This window comes from Spea bombifrons, chromosome 10 (genome assembly GCF_027358695.1).
Source record: "Spea bombifrons isolate aSpeBom1 chromosome 10, aSpeBom1.2.pri, whole genome shotgun sequence".
Lineage (NCBI taxonomy): Eukaryota > Metazoa > Chordata > Amphibia > Anura > Pelobatidae > Spea > Spea bombifrons.
This window is the reverse complement of record NC_071096.1, coordinates 11,738,088-11,758,129: the sequence shown is the minus strand read 5'-3', so window position 1 is coordinate 11,758,129 and position 20,042 is coordinate 11,738,088. Positions and strand designations below refer to the sequence as shown.

The window sequence follows — 20,042 nt, the reverse complement described above, 5'->3', positions numbered from 1 at the left end:
ATAGGTGTGAGCGAGTGAGGTGTGATGGGTGATGAGAATGAGGATGTGTCAGTGAGTGTCTGTTATGGTGAGTGTAGAGTGGCAAGGGGCTAGGGGTCCACTAGGCTTACCTGCCCCCTGTGCCTGAAGGTGCTAGCCCTCCCCTGGTTAGTGTGTTAGTGTGTGTACTAGTATGTGTGAGTAAGTATGTTAGTGTGTGTGTCTGTAGGAGGAGTTTGGAGGTCCTGGCAAATTTGTTGCACCACTGAATTGAGTAAAATGCTTGGAATGAATTACATTTTGATAATTGAATCTACAAGCACATTGTCTGCTGTTGCTTGATACATTATAGTGATTATCTAACGCTGCAATACCTTCATACCCAGCGCACATTCTGACCTAAGAGAATATAAGGGGAGGAAAGAGAGGCACAGTGAAATGAGTCTCAAAGAAGGACAGTCACTCCAGAGGCGAGCTGGACAGGGGGCAATTGCCCATCAAGCCTTGGCAATAAAAAACAGGGCCGATCTGACTTGGACTGGCCCATCCACAGAAGTTGGAGTGAAGTGGACTCATGTGACGCAACATGATAATACATAATGGTGTGCGAGGAGCTATATGGAAATGATCCAGCCAAGATATGGGTGTGATGTATGTAACATGGGGGGGGGCAAGAGGACAGGAGACTGCTCAGCTATACTTGCCCCCTGGGCCAGAAGGTACCAGCCCTCCCCGTGTCACTACTTAAAAAGGTACAGTGGGTAGATTAAACAGCCAAAAGATCACCAACTGGACAACAAAGTCATTACCCCGCCATCATACTATTTTCAAAGATTTGTATAGCATTGCAGAGTCATTTCTGCAAGTGAAACCAAGGGCACATTCCTGCTCTCAATCAAGGAACTCGTTCTTGCCAGGAAAGCTGTGACATTCTGCGAAGGAGCCATGGTTTCTTTATCTTTATAATTTCTGCTGAGAGACTATTTTATGAGCCATTGTTCGTGGACTCCAAGATATGGACTGGGTTTGCATTTCCTGACATCTCAGGCCCTTACTAAGGAGTTCCTTCACCCCCCCAGACAGGAAGGAGCAAATGGGCTTTTTTGTTCCATATGTCAGCCCCTCCGCCGCTCCCTTGTATCTGTTATCGAATCTTCCATCGCGCACCGTTGTTCTCCCCAGCATTATACCCCAGGATATAGATTTTATGCCATTGTCTTTCCTGGCGAAGAGGTTTCCTAAGTAAATTACTCCTTTTTACATTCTGCCGTCTACCGCACTACCTTCTTCCCTATCCTATCCCGCACCTTTCTTTTTCATCAATTCAATCGCAATTCCCTCGATTTCCACCTTTCTCCACCCACCAGCTCCTTACACGTGCCTGACTCCCCCTCCCCTCTCCAGTTCTCCATTTGTTGCGCATTCGGTCCCATAAATCACACGCCTTCTCCTCTTCCCTTCGCAGTCTTTTCTCACCCCTCCTTCTTTCTATCACCCACACTCCAAATATCCTCCACGATTTCCCCTTCTCTTCCCTCCGAGTGAAATGGATTTTCATTTTCCTGAATGCGCTCCTCTCCTCTTTTTCTTTGTAAAGATGATCTCTTTTCTCGTTCCCTTCCTATGGAGAAAATATCTGCGTAAAACGCAAATGAAGGCTAATTCATATTTTTTTCGCATTTGGCATGAAGAGACGCAGGCAGTGTGCAGACCTATTTTTGAGCAACATAAGTGATAAAGGCTCAAGGTTACATAGACAACCAGTGATGGAATTTGAATACTCGCGTCATGGGCGCACAGAGCCATCTGTAGAAGCATTAATCAGCTTTTAATGGCATAACACTTCTAGAATGCTAATATTTATCAGCATAAAAGAAATCCAAGCACGCTTTGCCACTTAGTAGTTCCCACCTTAGTCCCCACGATACTGGAAACTGATGCCCCTATGACAGCAGATCTTGTGTAGTCCATTAACCCTCCATAGTCAGTGCAGTGATATTAATTTAAGATGAACTCCCACCATTCTTGTTCTGAGTGTTAGGAATATATATGTAATATTATACGTCTCAAACAGTAACTTTATAATATTATTCCTGTTATTGCGTCACATGAAACACGGCATTCATTGTCATCGCGTAAATATGGACGCCACATAATGGTGCAAGAAGAGCAAGATGAGTCAGTACAGACCCTCAGTGTCCAAAGTCGGCTGGGAAAGGAGACTCAACCGCAGCGAACACTGGATTTACTGACACTGGAAAACAGGAACCGAGGACAGAGAGACCGGCTGAATGGTTCTGCCATCAAATTAAATCTAGTCTGCCCCGATGTAAAGACTCAAATCTTAATCAGTCCTTGGTCTCATCTTAGCCATATGTCTATTCCACGCATGATTTAATTATCTAACTTTAGTAGCCTCTACCACTTCTCATGGGTGGCTGTTCCACTTATCTACTACTCTCTCGGTAAAGTAAAAAAAAACACATGTGCCAATGGTCTGAGACTGAGACAAACCTCATCCTTATATGTGTTGTGAAGGTCACTAGGACTTATTCCATCCTTGCCAAGGGCAGTGTTAACGTTCTCTCCTCTATTTCACCCATGCGGAACTTTATGTAAGTTCCCCTGCTCTTCTGCTATAGAAAAATACACCAGCTTTTCTTTAACATTTGTCCAATAAAGAGCTTTTAACACAAACCACAATACCCATTAACCCTCCAAAGACAACATTTAACTCAAACTTTTTCAATACTTAAAAAAATGCCGACACACTGGAGTGCTCCTTGAAACCCAGGGCACTTAGCAGGTACGTTACACCCAGAATAAGTCCTCTAGGCTCCAAAACCTCCTCGGAAATGGAGAATTCTTGTTAGTTTTCCTGATTGTAACGTTATAAAAACGCTGCTGATTTCGAGGTGAATCTAATCATAAGAAGGAACGGGGTGCGTATTTTTCACATTCTAATTTCCAATCGGCAGAGGCGACCTAGATTGAAATGGGTTCACGTAATGATTAGCATAGCCGACAATAGACAATTCACGTCTTGATAAGCACGGAGACATTGTTCTTTGTGAAGGGCGCTGGGTGCTTTATGGACACCAAGCAGTTTATCTCAGCCCCGCATTGCTCTGCTCTCTCCCGCCGAAGCGATTAAAGGGACGCCATCGCATTAAAAGAATGCATGCAGAGGAGCGAACTTTAAGACAGCGTGCATTCATTGGCAATAAGTGTGAAGGCCATAAGGAATCGTATGTTTTTAACTTCTTGTCCCTGTCCCCTGTGAGATGAACGTTAAGCTCTTTGTTCAAATGAACTGATTCAGCTGAGAATCTCATTTACATAGCGGTCTGCGCTTTTGTGCCAATAAGAGGCAAGAAACAATGGTGTGAAAGAAGAGTTTCATGGCCTACTTTTTGGAGGACCGGTGGAGCTGATGAAGATGGGATCCTCGCCCCAGTTCTATGATTTTCAGTGCGAAATGTGGAGGTTTATTCATAAAACGGTGAAAAAAACTTTAATTTAAAGGGACCCCCAAGCACAAGTATATGATAGCTGAGGGTCTGTTCTGATTTTCAAGGGATTGCTTTTGAATCTTCAGACCATGGAGAAGGAGGCCAGTTGCAGAGCTGCAACTTCTACCTCAGTAGATGATTTTTGTTGTTTTTGAGTACTCAGGGTTCTGTTTAAGAAGAGGTTTCTGGGCAGGAATAATTATATATTATGAAGGGTAATCCCAGACTCCCAGTTAGTTTTCTTCTTGGAAAGGGTTCTTCTGGAAAAATGTCACACTGGTGGAAACCTTTCCATTGAATCAGTTTTACAAAGCTGATGAATAGTCTGCTAGAGTAATGGAAGAACCTTTTATACAGTCTGAAGGGCTGGTCATAGCACAGTCATCGAGGGCAACGGCCTGGGGCACCTAAATCATGAGGAAACTGGCCAGTGGTGGATTCTAGGCAGACAGGCTGGAGCTCTGATGGGACCGAATTCCACGTCCCCCTTTCTGCCTCTGATGTCCCTACTTTCTAAGAGCTCAGACTGCTGGCTTCTCATTTAGTCCACGACAGGTTAGAGTCCGTGCTTTATGTACACGTGAAGCAGGCCACACGCTGAGAACTAGCCAAACAGACCACATGCATGCAAACGGTACATGGAAGCTCACACGCGGCTTCGTTGCCAGATGCCTACTACATGGTCACATTATTACGTTTTTTGGCCTTCAACACAGCATGGAACTTGCATTCTGAATGAGGCTTCCCAACCACAAAGAGGATAACATTAAGGTGGCCAAATAACCCTGGTTCATCATTAGACTAAATGTATGGCTATAACAGCGTCACTAATGTATAATGGAAGAGAATTTAGCCCACACAAACTCAGACTCCGCTTGGGGAAGAAGAAGAAGACGTTATTAGAACGGATGTGTCGTCTTTCTCTATGTGCTCGGCTCGGGGATATTTTGGCTCTTCGCAGCTGTCTCAAATCAGATTTCTAAAAATACAAGCCCTTGAAGTGACAAAACTATTCTAACTTCAGTCAGTTTGTGGCATCGTTGTGAGAAAACTACAGCGAGAGCTTCAACAGCCCCAGAAATCAAGAGAGCCGGAGAATATTATACGGCCAGACTGTAAATATCTGGAGAAGCCACTGAACCATTTTATCATTTGATCCGAAGGTATACTTCTCGCTGTAAGCATGTATAGCTGAGTGGATTTAGGAAAGAGGGGCCAATGATGGCCCCAGTGACTTGCTGGCTGTGATTTAAAGTGCAATACAGTATCACCCCTCCCCCGCCCTCTCTATATCGCTAACTATGCATCAAGACGTGAGGGTGTTTCCTCCATACTTCCCGTCTCTCATTTATTTTTATTCTGTGATGAGTGTGTAAGTTCTATGACCTCTTTTTGTCTGCAACCTGCGGCTCTTTCATGGAATCAGAATTCGGCAGCAGATCCGACCCGTTGGCCCGTCTAGTCTACTCGCTTCTCCTGGCGTAAAGACTCATAATCAGCCCTCGTCTTGGATTCAGGATATGCTTGACGTGTTCTGGCCATATTTGTGAATAACGTGTACATTTTGTGAGCTCACATGTACATTCTTTCATATTCAATACATTGGTTGGTGGGTTTCTGATAATCACAGGGACCCTGGTAAGTTTTTTATGGGATTAATAATTATTAATGACTATTATTGTCATGGTCAGTCCATCGGCGCTTCCCCGCAAGTGATAGCCTAGAATCCTAAGTGTCCCTCTTTTAGAGGCCCAGTCCCTCCTTTGTTCTACAGCCCTAAAAGTCACAATAATATGTGTAGAAACAGCAGAAATGTGTTTATTAATGGAACCGTGTCAATAAAATGAGTTCTTCATCTCCTGAATGCCGCAATCAGTCACATAAATAACCAGAGCGCGCGAAGTCTCGTTAAAGCCCCGCCCCCAGCCACACCCCTAAACTAAGGTGGCCCTCTTTAGCTATTTGCGCCAAGCTCTGGGGGTCCCGATGCATCAATTGCGGTGTCACCCGCCGTATACCAGCAGTGACCGGGAGGAGCCTTCAGGTGACTCTCTACTAGACCGGGCGAGGAGCGGCGGCTGCCACTACACAGGGCCCCTCTAAAGCTGTATGCCTAGGGGCCCTTGGGGGTCTTAATCTGACACTGCTCATGTTTCGTATGCACAACCAGAAGTCTTAGAGGGCCGTCGCCGGTGAAGCCGTGATCCCCATACTGTCCCGACCAAATGTGCAGTAAAGCATTACGTTACTTGCTAAAATGGTCTTAGAGCTAATGCGAGGAAGCTTTACTTTACTGAGAGTGGTAGATAAGTGGAACAGACTCCCAACAGAGATGTCAGAGGCTGACACAGTGAGGGGATATATGATGCGTGAGACAGGCATATGGCTCCTGGATGTAAGTGGAAGTCTTGGAGTAAGTGGAAGTCTTGGGGTTCAGGAGTTACTCTCAGGGGCTGTCTGTATAAACAGGACTGACATTGATCTGAGTCTCCTGGGAATATAATTCCGCCCCATCTACAGCCCGACTTGCTAGCCATGGGCTCCCACCACTCTCACAGAGGAAGCTGCAGCCCCCTCCCTTTCCCTACTGGAGGGGGGGGAGTGCAGGGAGGGCCGGGGAGTGGCGGAGAGCGGTCACAGTCTGGGAGGAGAGCCGGGGGCAGTCACTCAGCTCTGATCCGCTGTGCAGGGTGGATAACGGGACGGATCTGTCGCCATGGGGGTCGAAGGATGCACCAAATGCATTAAATACATGCTCTTTGTCTTCAACTTCATATTCTGGGTGAGTGGGCGCCTTGTTGCTAGGGGCATTAACCATTTCCAGCCTGCGCACACGCTGCATGCTGCCTTATTGCCCGTGATCTCCAGGCGTGCGCTGTGAGGGGCCCTTGTACCCCGCGACATGCTCTGTTTGCGCGATGAGCCGGGTGAGGGTCGTTTTGCAGAAGCTGGTTAACCCTTAAGCCGCTGAGATGTTCTTAGGCACGCATTTAGGTGTTTAAGGAGGATGATAGATGGAGGCTGTTATTCTCTCTATAGACAGGATGAGGAGCTGCCTCCGTCCATCCAGCCACATAAACAACCCTCTGCAGGGTCCCTGCCCCACGTGGGGCAGAAAGGAATCGGTGCTGCCCCCCCGTGCGCCCCATCTATCAGGGATCTGACCCGATCCGTGTCTGGGGGGTTTGGCTGATTTGTGGCAAATGATTTGGGCAGAGGGGGCAGATGTGGCATTTGAGTTAGATCGCCGTGTCTGTCGGGAGGGATGTTTTTGTACATTAGGGTTACTGTCTGTGTCTCCAAACAGAATAAACAGAATGCTCGTGTATTTACAAACAGAATGTTGCATTTTTACAATTAGAATGTTGTGTATTTACAAACAGAATGTTGTGTGCCCGTTAGGATTCCGCTGTGTACAATATGAGTTTGTAGATGGGAAGCATTATATATAATATTATATATAGAAGGGTCATTGGGATGGGGACTTTGCATGTTACACACGCAGGAGTTGCAGTTCCCCTTATGGTGCCCGTAAATATATTCTCTGGGCAAGTAAAAAAAAGGTTTGTTCTGTTTTGCCGTAAAGCACAACATTTTAGAGCAAAAAAAGGGTTTGTGGCAGATCACAGACCGTACATTAATGCTGACTTTAGTATTTATTTGAAAAACCAGCACCCCAGAACATGGATTGTAAGATTACACAAGGCCCCCCCTTTGCCTGATGTATTAGTTCCTTTAAATCCGTCCATCCATGTCTCGACAGACGCTTTCAGTGTATGTATTCAGTGTATGTATTCAGTGTATGTATTCAGTGTATGTATTCAATGTATGTATTCAGTGTATGTATTCAGTGTATGTATTCAGTGTATGTATTCAGTGTATGTATTCAGTGTATGTATTCAGTGTATGTATTCAGTGTATGTATTCAGTGTATGTATTCAGTGTATGTATTCAGTGTATGTATTCAATGTATGTATTCAGTGTATGTATTCAATGTATGTATTGCATAAATAGTTGGCGCTATATAAATAAAAGCTAGGATTGAATTCATTAATATATTCACTTGGAGGATGGATATGGAGGGGATGCCGCGTAATACATATTCAGAGAAGAGTCCTGATGCAGCTGCTGTGCCCAATAAACACAGGATTCTTTCATGGCAACATAAACCGTCTACAAACTACTATAGTATGATGACTGGCATGTGTGTGTGAGTGCGTGTGTTTGCGTGTGTGCGTGTGTTTGCGTGTGTGCGTGTGTTTGCGTGTGTGAGTGTGTCCGCACGTGTGTGGCTTTGAATAAAGGGTTTTAAATGAGATCTGTGTTTGAGAGAGAGAGAACACATGCTTTATTTGATTGTTCTGGATAATTATTTTTAGGGCTGCAACTAACGATTATTTTAATAATCGATTAGTTGGCCGATTATTTTTTCGATTAATCGATTAATCGGATAAAAAAAACAATATGCAAATTTTTCGTTTATTTAAAAGAATTTAATGAACTGGATGTTAAAAAACAACTTAAAATTTACATTAACATTCTTATTTTGTTATGATGTAATAAAAAACAATATTTTCAAAGTACAAGAACCCAAACACAATATTTATGAAACAAAATAACCCCAAACATTCTGAAAAGAGGTGGACTATTACTGTTCAAGAAACTTTGCCCCAGCACTTTGCACTTTGCACCCAGCACTTTGCACCCAGCACTTTGCACCCAGCACTTTGCACCCAGCCCTGGCACTTTGCACCCAGCACTTTGCACCCAGCACTTTGCCCCAGCCCTGGCACTTTGCATCCAGCACTTTGCACCCAGCATTCAGCACTTTGCACCAGCACTTTGCACTTTGCACCCAGCCCTGGCACTTTGCACCCAGCACTTTGCACCCAGCCCTGGCACTTTGCACCCAGCACTGGCACTTTGCACCCAGCACTTTGCACTGTGCCCCTGCACCCAGTCTCTAACTCTGCCCTGCACCCAGCCCTGCCCCCACATTCTGCCCTGCCCCCACACTCACACTCTGCCCTGCACCCACTCTGCCCTGCACCCAGTCTCCCACTCTGCTCTGCACCCACACTCACACCCTGCATCCCCACCCCCACTCTGCCCTGCACCCAGTCTCCTGCCCTGCACCCCCCACTCTGCCCTGCACCCCCACCCCCACTCTGCCCTGCACCCCCACCCCCACTCTGCCCTGCACCCACACTCACGAACCGCTCTGTGCGAATGGAGCCACTCGCACAGAGCGAACCGCTCTGTGCGAATGGAGCCACTCGCACAGAGCGAACCGCTCTGTGCGAATGGAGCCACTCGCACAGAGCGAACCGCTCTGTGCGAGTGGCTCTGTGCGATCCGTGCACATAGACATGAAGAATACTTACCTCCGGAACGCGTCACATCCGTCACGTAGCTAAAAGAAGGCGGAGACTGCAGAGCGTGTAGCAGAAGCGGGGAACGCTCGCGGAGGTAAGTAAAAGGAGCCGAGTGCTCCAACAACGAATTGATCACTCGATTAATCGATAACGGAAATCGTTATCGATGATTTCCGTTATCGATTATTATCGATTTTATCGATTCGTTGTTTCAGCTCTAATTATTTTGTAAATTGAATGTTGGACGTCAGAGCGCAATGTGCCACCAAACTTATCAGACAGCCGCAGGATTATTGGATCCGTTATAGTGCATTTCAACACTTTCGCAATTATATATATAATGTTTTATCAGCCAATCTATTAAGATCTTTTAAGACGTCTAAATGGAAAAGTGCCTTGAAACTTAGTATAATTACATTCATGCATATGTCTCAGGGTGGCAGTGATGTCATTGGTGGGTAAGGTTGTGATGTCACATTTCACTGCCCATCAGTGGGCTTTGTTTTTATTTCAAAATTGTATTTAATGTAGATGTAGAGAGTATTATTACATTCCATGTATTTATTCCGTAGTACATATTGGCACTTGCAGGTTTACTTTACTTTAAATCTGCAACAAGTAAAGTAAAACAAAATCATTATTTTTTATAGCAACATTATGGTCATTCCATGCATGTAAAATGTGTTTACATCGGCAAGATGATTGCTTCCTGTGACCTCGTCTGTGTTATTATTAATTTTTGCTTTGTATAGCGCCATCATATTCCACAGCGCTGTACAATGGGTAAACAGAACATAGCAAGTAGTATAAATAACATAACAATTTGTTTAGCCGTCTTTTAGAATATAGCGTACGTGGAAGGACGGCTCCTGCTGGGTGGGTGCGTTGGGATTGTGCCTTCGGATACCAGTGGTGCCGCCATACCGGTCAGGAAGCAGTCATCCGGGAAAGTAAATTAAAAGCGCGTGGAAGTAAACACTGCTGATAGCTGGAAAACATAAATCTGATCACGACTGCCCCCTTTTTAGTTTTTGAGGCTGTAACCGGATGAAGATTTGCCCCGGTGGCTCCACTTAGACAAAACATTAGCGGCACTCTCTGTAATGCTGAGCAAATAAACATCAGCAGATCTGACATGTTATCCTTTCATCACATAAAAACACAGATACTTTTAGGAAGCTTTCTTGGTTTCTATGGTAACAACCAATCAGTGCCTGCTTTTCAGCTGCAGGACTGCTGATTTTTGTTAGGCCAAAAAAAATATGAATGAAGCCAAATTTGATTATTTCAGCGCAGGGTTTGGACATTGAACGGTAGTTACGATGGTGTTTCTGATGAATTTAGGCCATTTTAAATACCCCTACTATAGAATAATACTCTGTGGTTACTTTAATATGCATTCTTCCAAAATGGAAAAGAAAATGAACATTTACTGCTACACAGAAGCTACAGCCCTAACGCTGCATTTGCCCTCCTCGTCCAAGGTCTCACTATTCTTAAAGCAGCCGGTTAGTGGCAGGAAAGCGCTTACTTAGAGATATGAACAGACCCACACCTGTAGCGTAGTTGCCACAAACCACCGGGGAAGAGCACAGAGTTAATGGCACCTGGGTTTAGTATGTCTTCGACACCCCCCCACCACCAAAACTGAAACACATGCACATACTGAGACAGAAACTAGAGCTTACACCCACTTACTGTAACAATACATTTATGCATACACACACTCCCTTACACCACTAGCCCTACACTCACCCCCACACTGTGGCACCATACTGACACACACACACACATCGAACATTCTCACACACGCTAACTCACGAAACGCCATACAGTAATGCACTCAAGGTAACCCCATATTGCTCACACACACGCTAACACCATACAGTAACGCACTTACTCCACCTTTCCCTACTCTGTCCACTGCCCTTACCTTGAGCAGAGCCCTGTCTTGACTGCAGCTCGCGCTCTATATCATTATTTTCCTTTGCAGTAGTCATACTTCCCCACGTCCCAGGTGACCACAGAGGGACACTTTTGTTTTAGGGAGTGTGATTAGAGATATAGCAGAGGGGCAGAGCTTTACATCATTTACTGATATCTATGTAATTCAAAGAAAATATAAATAAAACAATTTGATTTATAAACATTCCATACTTCTGGGACATCAGAGGAAGACAAGGGGGCAGAGGGATTTGGCTCCAAAAGGGAAACTGTTCATACTAAAGAGGGACACTTTGGAGTTATAGATTGTGCTTGTGCATTTCTCTCCCTTTTTTTGGTAAGTTAGAGCAATTATGGAACCTAAATAAGTTTAGCAGGTGGTAAGCAATACCTGCAGTCGTTAGAGCAACAGATAGCACGACCCTGTTCCGGAATTGCTCTTTGTATAAATAACTCCCAATTTATTAACACCGCTTCTATGAAAGAAGCTCATCACCAGAGCCATTCTTCTTAATGTGTTCTTTATCATTTCCAAATCTTTCTATTAATCATTAACCTTTCTCTCTCTTTCATTCTGTCCTTGTCCCCTTCCTTGCATTTTCTCACATGTCTGTTGGGGGACGCACCCTTCCTTTCCCAGCTCTGAGGGTCTCTGCCAAACACATTCCTCACAGCGTCTGCTCCGTCTTTTTATAGACGCACGGAAGACTCAAGAGTTTAGTAACCCTTCTACATCCGGAGCTTGGTTCCTTCAAGGAACGTTAAATATTCAAGACGGGCAGGAAAATGAATTGTTAAAGGGACATGAATGCATATGGTTTTGGGATGTCCCTTTAAATTTTGGTAGTTCTGCTTTTGCAAATTCATGGGGGGCGGGGGTCTGCAGAATACCCCCGTATCCGTTTGCCCCTTTGCCAGGCAACTGTTTTCATATACTGGCTCTCTATGGCAGCGGTGGTCTATTCAGACCCCCATGCGCATGGAAGCATTATCCTGCCTCTGATTGGCTGCTTTAAGAATTATTGGACCACAGATGAGGAGGGCAGCAATGTCTAGTCTTTTAATTTTGAATTTTGGTGTGAGGGGGATTAAACTATCCCTTTAAGCGTGTACGGAATAACCCTTTAGTGTGTAATTTATGTAATCGTTGCACTTCTGTTTCTTATTGCTTCCCAGAAATCATTGTAATAATATACAATATTTACAATCATACATACGTTGGCAGCTCTATGAAAACTGAAATCAAACAGTAACAATTAGAATATAACACATTATAACAATCAACAGAGCAAAGGGAACTGTCATTCTAGGATTCTGGTGCACAACCCAATCCCTGGTCTGGAGTCCTCTTTGCTCTTCCTGAACACTAAGTAAATATTAGCTTTGCTCTCAAAGGTTGGGGTGGCTTCTTCACCTCCCAACTTAAAACAGACCCTGTAGCATAATGGGTTTAATTATTATTATTATTATTACTAACAGTTTAAAGCAACCGTCTCATTTGTCTGCGATAGTGGAGAGAATGGGCCGCTCCTGATAACCCAGGATCGCTGCAACTAGCGTCACCTGTAGAAGCTTCATCATTGAGTGCAAATACTAGCCCAGACTTTTAAGGACATTGGAGCACCGGCCAACCTGCTGTCTAGATGCACTCATAACACAATCTGCAAGTCTCCTTAGCCATGCCTTATTTACCTCGCCTAACAAATATCCTTCCATTGCTGGTAAGGGACATAGAATTTGTCAAATATACCTTTTACCCAACACTATATCTCACATTCTGTCACTATATATATATATATATATATATATATATAAAATCGGGAGGGTGACACAATTTACCCCCTTTTCAAGAATCCTGAAAACAGGAATGCGTGGCGCTAACCACTGCAGTGAAGCAGTTATGGCATTAAAGGGGTTAATGCTTGTGGGGACCATGTCACAATCAAAGCTGTGCTCCTATGGAGCGCCAGCATTGAAAGCGTTAAAAAGTAATACACCTAGGTCAGCTCTTCTTTCCATCATTAAAGAGAAAAGGAGAGGTCATCCAGAAAAACATACTCATTAATAATAAAATATAAATATTTTTTTTTTTATTACATAACTGATTATTATATGGTCACTGATTATTGTTGGTGACCTAAACTTGTCACTTCCAAGTGATCTCATTTTTTTTAATTTTACAATATTTCTTTTATTTTTAACAGTTTTTAACCTAATAAATTATCTGATCGTTGTTCAATCCCTGATCATTGAGCCAGTGGTGCGTATTATACAGAGGCACTTCATTTTTTCCTACAAACTTGAGTAAAGTGATACCTACATATTTTACACGGATACGTATTATACCCGAGACTTTACGGTGTATTTATATATATTTATATTTTTATACACAATGATATATTTAACGTTGGCGCTGACCCAGGACAGCTCCACCTCTGCGGCTGCCATCCTCACTACATCATATGCCAACTCATCCCTGGACCTGCTTTCCCAGGCCTAGTTGCCCCTAAGCCTGAACACGTTGCTATATATATATATATATATATATATATATATATATATATAAACGTGTCTTGGAATCCTCCCTTTTGGCCAAAGGAACACCGAACATACGGCACTGGAGTGGGAAGCCCCATTTCCAGTGCAAGAGACTCGCTATGGATACCACTTGCAGTGATTCACACAGAATCTAAGTTTAGATTTTATTATTTGAGCCGAGACCTTGAAAAGTATACGTGTTCATTGTAAAGATTTCCAAATAAACTATTCCAGGACATGTCAATGAGATGGATTCCTGCCCATCTGTCTCACCTCTTGCCTTCCTGTATCAGCCACTTCAAGTCTTCCTGTTTTGTTAAGCTCTTTCCTTTGCCGGTTTTCTCATGTTCTGAGACCGGGCGCACAGGCTCAAGAAATGATTTACTGGGTAAAAAACATGCTTTTCCGTCTGTGTTTTCAGCTAAATAGTACCATATCAATCAATACCCTACATACAGTATGCATAATAAGAAAACAATCATATTATTTAATTCCTTTTTTTTTTTTTTGCGTTAAGAATCTCTGAACCTGACGGGAAAAAAGTAATAAAAACACAAAAAAACTAATTCTTAAATTTCCCTAAAAGTGATCTATTAAAACGATAGAAACAAAGAATTCAATGCAAGATAAGATCTATTCAGCCCGTCTAGTCTGGTTGTTTTTCCTTTTCTATTATTTAATTCTGAACTTGAGCTCAATTACTGTGTTTTGTATATTTTTTATTTAATGCTAGTTACTGTACATTTATAGAGTCACTGTTATACGATGAACATGCTGCTGTGTAGAGTGATGAAGTATCAAAGTCTACGTCTGCTCTATAGTAATGCACGTTACATGATGTTTAATGTGTCTGTAGGCGTTTTATAATGACTCTTAATAATTGACCCCCGTTGGGTGGAGAGAGCCAAGACTTCCTTCTTTAAATATTGGTTTTATTCAGTGTTCCGGGCATTCCTATCTCTGGCCTTTTCTTTCCTGTGATGCCGCATCTGACCCTGGATTTCTTTACTTGAAAAAATAACCAAATACAAGTTTCCTTCCCCTAGAAGAGGATCTGAGTCATTGCAGTGTAAACCATGCCTAAGCTGCTCCCTGCTGCTACACAGCTGACCCTTTGTACAAAAGGTTACCCCTCCCTTTGCTATTTTGATATGACCCAGAATCCTGTGGGCCTTCACTTACATTATATACATTCAGAATTCCCACATTAATGTCATCACGTGACCTCATCTTCCAGCTCTGTTACAAAATAGTACGGCCGCCATTAAAGGGACAGTCTACGGCTCCAAACAGCCTCGCCAATGATGAATGCAGGTTAAAGTACTTAGGAAGTGCTTTAATATGCGTTTTTACTTTTAACTGAGGATACAGCGATTCAAGACAATGTAGGCCGCTTAAACGTAAATCATTGCTCGCTGGAAGCGCCTGGCCATCGATGGAACAGGCTAGTGGTGTAAGAGAGAGAGATTTGGTTCATATCTGTGACCAGATTATTATTATTACCATAAAACACAAATGTTTATTTTTTGCATTAAATGCATATAAACTGGATGTCTTCTGTCTGCAGCTGGCCGGAGGAGTGATACTTGGTGTTGCTTTGTGGCTTCGACATGAACCCAAAACGTCTAACCTCTTGATCCAGCAGATTGGGGATAAGCAGGCACCTGGGACCTTCTACATAGGTGAGTCGTGTCTTCTGTGATCCTCTGGGTACTTTCTACCCATGTGAAAGACCGCTTGCATTGGTCTTGGTGCAGCCATTACTCCCAGTGCAGCTCTGTCTCTCTGTATAGCTACTGATCAGCTCTTCCTCTGTGTTTAGGTATCTATATCGTGATAGCGGTTGGAGCCGTGATGATGTTCGTGGGGTTCCTGGGGTGTTACGGGGCCATTCAGGAATCTCAGTGTCTCCTGGGAACGGTAAGGGAAAGACGCCTCTCTTTAGAAATCACTGCCCGTCCTTATCCTTTTGCATACACTCCTAGTGTGGAGGAGGTCTCTGTCTAGCTTGAAGTCACATTACATTATTACATTACAGTTTGTTAATAGAGCACCGGCAGATTCTGTATCGCTATTACAACAAGGGGACAATTGGCAATATACAAAACAATAACATTAACACACATTAAGACATACTTACACAGGAGAACAAGAGGGCCCTGTGGGTGCGCATGGATGTCCACCTGGCACCTGGAGGTGCAGACTTCAAGGCACAAATATCTCTAGACTAATGCATATAATAAGTAACCCTTAAACTTGTGGCGGATGGAGTCATCCACGCATTTGTGAGTAGCACGTCTGCTATCATTGAGGTTGAAGACACAAAGGGTCCTGGCGCCGAGACAAACCAGCATTAGGTTTGGTGGATTTTAACGAGTGCGAGCGGCATCTGCATTGCTTTCATTCATTGGGTGATTTTTAACCTTTTAAGTACCTGAGCTGTGTTATAAAGCGTTTTGCCTCGCTCTGCAGAAGGAGACGGTGTGTTAGCCAGCGTTCAGGTTGATGTCATTCTGGCAGCGAGCCTTTTCCTCAGTGATGCCCATTATGTTAATTATTGCAGGGTAGCTTATTAAAAGGTTATAAATCGTCTGGAGAAGCACGAACACACCATACGCAAAGCCAAATCAATGAGCACAGATGCTTGCATTTAGAAGTAGACATTTGTATCTCTGATGCATGATTAAGGCAGCGACGGCTAGAGATTTGCACGTTGCCTTCATGATGTCAATGTTCTCTTTGCAGTTCTTTGCCTGTCTGGTTATCCTGTTTGCCTGTGAAGTGGCTGCTGGTATTTGGGGATTTGCAAACAGCGAACAGGTGAGAACTCCACGGGTGGGAATAATAAAGTCATTATTACTGCGCGAGTTCAAACAATTTATATCTTAACTCCACATTCTGTCTAGCGCTCCACAGATTATTGTCGAGGCGGCTCATTTAAAGTCATATGGATCTTTCTATAGCCCTGGAGATCATAATTGATCATAATCTTGTGACATTTGGGTGCCGCAACCACACCGTGATGACTGCTTTGTGGCAAATCATGTTAACTTCTTCCCATGGGATACAGTTTTTTCCACGTATATAAAACATATTTATTAATCCCATGACTCCTAACTGATCCAGCATTATATTCATTATATTCATCAGAAGCCTTCTTTTGTTTCATGTGACAGTGAAGTGTTCCCTAAAAAATTCTAAATGAAGCAACATTTTACATTGTTGAAGAAATGTTCCTGAGAAGGTTTTGAACTTTTAGTTGTATTAGGAATGCGAAATGTCTAATCCTATATTAAGTGATAAAGCTGATACATTCCGATTGTTGCCACAGTCTAAAACACACAAATAAAGCCATTTAGGAATGTGACAGAAATAAGGCATTTCTGGGAAACTTTGACCAGATCTTCCATTTCTTCACAAAAAAAGTCATTTTCTTTTGTTACTAGCATTATATGGGGATAATACTTGCCCACAGTCCTGATTTAGTCCCTATGGTGCTGGCAGCGGTCCTGAGCAGTGTCCAGATTTCCAGAACCACTGACAGTTGCGCATGCCCAGTGTCCAGATCGAGCATTGCATGGGTGGAAGGCAGTGCCTGGCACCAGGGTATGCCATAATGTCAAGGTGCCACCACGCCAAGACAGTGTCCCAACACACAGTAGCTCTACCCCAAAAAAATGTTTTAAGGGGATATTTATGCAGATTCCCGTTTGTATAATGTCTTCCAACAGGTGTCCAAAGAGATAAAACAGTTTTATGATGAAGCACATCAGCAGACAATATCTGGGAACAAGGAGGCAAGGGACAAAGCCCTTCCTGTACTCAAGGTTTTCCATGAGACGGTAAGGAAGACTCATCTGATTCTACCTCTTGTATCCTGCCATGAGAATTCTTGAGAACTAGCGCCCACTAGTGGCCTGACGGTGTCACATCTTCTTCATTACAGCTGCAGTGCTGTGCAGGGAAAGATATCAAGCAGTATCTAGCGGCTATAACTATGTGTCAAGACATAAATGATATTTTTGCAAAGGTAAGGAACGTGACGAGTTATTACATGACCCATGGGGAGGGCAATATAGCCCATATTACCCTCTGTATTAACTCACTGTCTTCCCACAGGACTGTCACTCAAAGATCGATGAACTATTCTCCACTAAGCTCTATTTGGTGGGCATTGCTGCTGTTGTGGTAGCTGTTATCATGGTGAGTGCAATCAATCCTATCCATCCGTTCTCTGGTTTTCTCCTTGTAACAGCCGTCGCTTTGTATGTTCATTTTTAACATCCAACTTGTTCATAATTCCCCTGTCCTTTATATAAATTAATCTTACACGGGAGATCACATTTAGAAAAGTTCAAATAAGTTCAGGAACATTTGATATTTTTATTGGCCCATTTGATAGCAGTCAGGATGCTGCTCCTTGACCATGATTTGAATCAAAAATGTCTCCTGAAAACCTGAAAAATCCAATCACAATAATTTATTTGTTGTTCTTTTTCTCATGACCTGTTTTCCCACAAATACAGGGCTTTTTGCAGGAATAAAATAAACATTTTATAACCTTTACACATATTTCTGAACTCTCAGTGTGGATTCTTGGTAGAGTTATTTCTCCAGTGCCCAGGAAAGTTTGAGAAGAAGGGTAGATCGTGCTTTAGAAATTAGTAGCTGCTTTCTCAGATTGACCGTCGTTGTGTGCTGGCCGACAATGAACTGGTCGCCGACAGCCACTCAGTTTCCACCAAGAACAATAGATCTTAACAAGCTCCTCTCTACTCTTTGTTAGCCAAAACAAGTGATCCCCAAGAGAGTTGGGGCATCTGCGCCTATGAAAACCAAAAGTATATGTGAAATAGATCCTTATACAATTTAGGATTTTCTAATGAGAAATGATAACTTTTTATTAGAGCGTACTAGCTTTTTAAGGCATTATTGACCAAGTGGTATCATTCTTGTGAGAGGATTTTGTTGTTGAAATTGAAAGTTCTCTTTAAGCGAATCAGTCATCCATCAATAACCTCTTTTACTATAGGAGTATTGGATGCCTGCATACGCAGTGATGCTCCAAATGTCATTTTGCTTGTTAATTGATGCATTTAATTTAATCCAATACTTGGCCTGTATTTACAGCGATTCTATAAAATACATACTTTTACTTTAATTCTCTTTGAGACTTATGTGACTTTCTTTGTCTTTACCCAGTATCAACCATTAAACTGCATAACTGAATACATTGGACCAGTGAGCATAATATATTCACTACTTTTTTGTCTGCTTTTCTCCTTGTCTGTAGATCATCGAGATGATATTCAGTATGGTTCTGTGCTGTGGGATACGGATTTACTCTGTGTACTGAAGAGCCAAGCTGTCTCCTCTGTAAATAACCCAATGTCTCTTCCCCTCTCCCCCGTCTATTTCTCTTATTAACGTTCTGTAACTGCCGTCTTAGAATGTCTGCCGAGGTTGTGGGATCCCTGCAGAAAGACTCATATTCTGATTCTTGGCGGCTGGGATGGTCTGTTCCTTTTCACATACCCTGGCAACGAGAACACGGCCGCAAGGCACTCAGGAGTTACGATCCTGTGAATGTAACCCCTCATCCTAGAGCTGTAATACATCATGTTTGCGATGAACCGTGTCATTGCCATGTTATGATGCGTACATTTTCACTCACCATTTGCAGAATGGATCTCCCCACTAATCTCTGAGAATGACATAAACTACTGTTGTACAATTTGTTACATCTGGAGTATGTTTACCTCCCTCTCTTTTCTCTCAATGATTTTTCCTTGACAAGTGAACGCATGGTGAACAGTTTAAGTATCTTTCCACTAATCTTTGAGAATAATAAAATATGTTGTTATACAATTTGTAACATCAGTAGCACCCAAGGAGTTCTTCTGTAGTCACACATGTTGTTACCATGGGGTATGCTGATCTCTCTCCCCTTTGTGTCCTTCATTGGGGAACATCAATGATCTTTTCCTGTTAGTGCAGCAGGCTACTCTTGAGTGCTCTTTTTGCTGTCAAGAATTATCTTTGCATCTATGTAAATGATGTTGTTTTAGTGTTGTTAGGGAGGTCCAAGCCCGTTTACCCAGCGTCTAGCCCCTTTCCCTGCACGATCAGTCCCTACCTACACGGCACACACCATCATCACATAGAAAACTAAATATATACAGATAAAGATTGCCATTAAAAACCTTTTGATGGGGCATTTTTCTTCAACGCCTATCTCCTGTTTGGCTTGTTTGTTGACGTGTTCAAAATGTTCACAGGGATTGCGGGAGTTTAGATTATTCTGTATGGAATTTGTCATCTTCACAACATACTATGGGAAATCTGGCACATACTAGACTTTTAGAAGACTTAAATCTGAATTAAGAAACTCCTCGCCAAAATGAAAGTGACATGTTTTACCAAAAAGATAACATACATGAATTACCCAACTGGTTTAAGATGTATCCTTCAAAGCAGCTACAAGGTTGCCTATAAAGTCTTCTAACCAACTCCTTCTAGGACTAGGTGAACATATACTGAGAAATGGGTGGATTGGTCACTTCTGAGTCAGTATTCTGAGGAACAGGGTTGTATATGTAAACCTAAAATTCTGTAGACGCATGCCAATATCAACTATACGTATTTACATTAGCATGAAGTTCTACGCAATTAATTGCTTTTGGTGTCATAAGAA

At 42.9% G+C, this 20,042-nt stretch overlaps 1 protein-coding gene and 1 non-coding gene across 2 annotated transcripts; one reads left to right on the top strand and one right to left on the bottom strand.

Annotated features, from left to right (window-relative positions):
* Nucleotides 1-2,455: 2,455 nt before the first annotated feature.
* Nucleotides 2,456-2,581, bottom strand: LOC128468097 (U6atac minor spliceosomal RNA). The gene has a single exon (XR_008345814.1). It is a non-coding gene; the product is annotated as a U6atac minor spliceosomal RNA (small nuclear RNA).
* A 3,549-nt stretch (nt 2,582-6,130) lies between these two features.
* On the top strand, nt 6,131-19,576 carry CD81 (CD81 molecule). The gene is made up of 8 exons (XM_053448843.1): nt 6,131-6,273; nt 14,916-15,030; nt 15,171-15,268; nt 16,094-16,168; nt 17,080-17,190; nt 17,295-17,378; nt 17,468-17,551; nt 18,642-19,576. The coding sequence occupies exons 1-8, from the start codon at nt 6,208-6,210 to the stop codon at nt 18,702-18,704; spliced, it is 696 nt and encodes a 231-aa protein (XP_053304818.1). The 5' UTR covers nt 6,131-6,207; the 3' UTR covers nt 18,705-19,576.
* Nucleotides 19,577-20,042: the final 466 nt, after the last annotated feature.

Excerpts from the sequence above, each read along its gene's own strand:
- CD81 (XM_053448843.1), top strand. The coding sequence starts at position 6,208 with ATGGGGGTCGAAGGATGCACCAAATGCATTAAATACATGCTCTTTGTC. Across the intron at positions 15,269-16,093 it reads CTCAGTGTCTCCTGGGAACG|TTCTTTGCCTGTCTGGTTAT; the intron begins GTAAGGGAAAGA and ends TTCTCTTTGCAG. Across the intron at positions 17,379-17,467 it reads TAAATGATATTTTTGCAAAG|GACTGTCACTCAAAGATCGA; the intron begins GTAAGGAACGTG and ends GTCTTCCCACAG.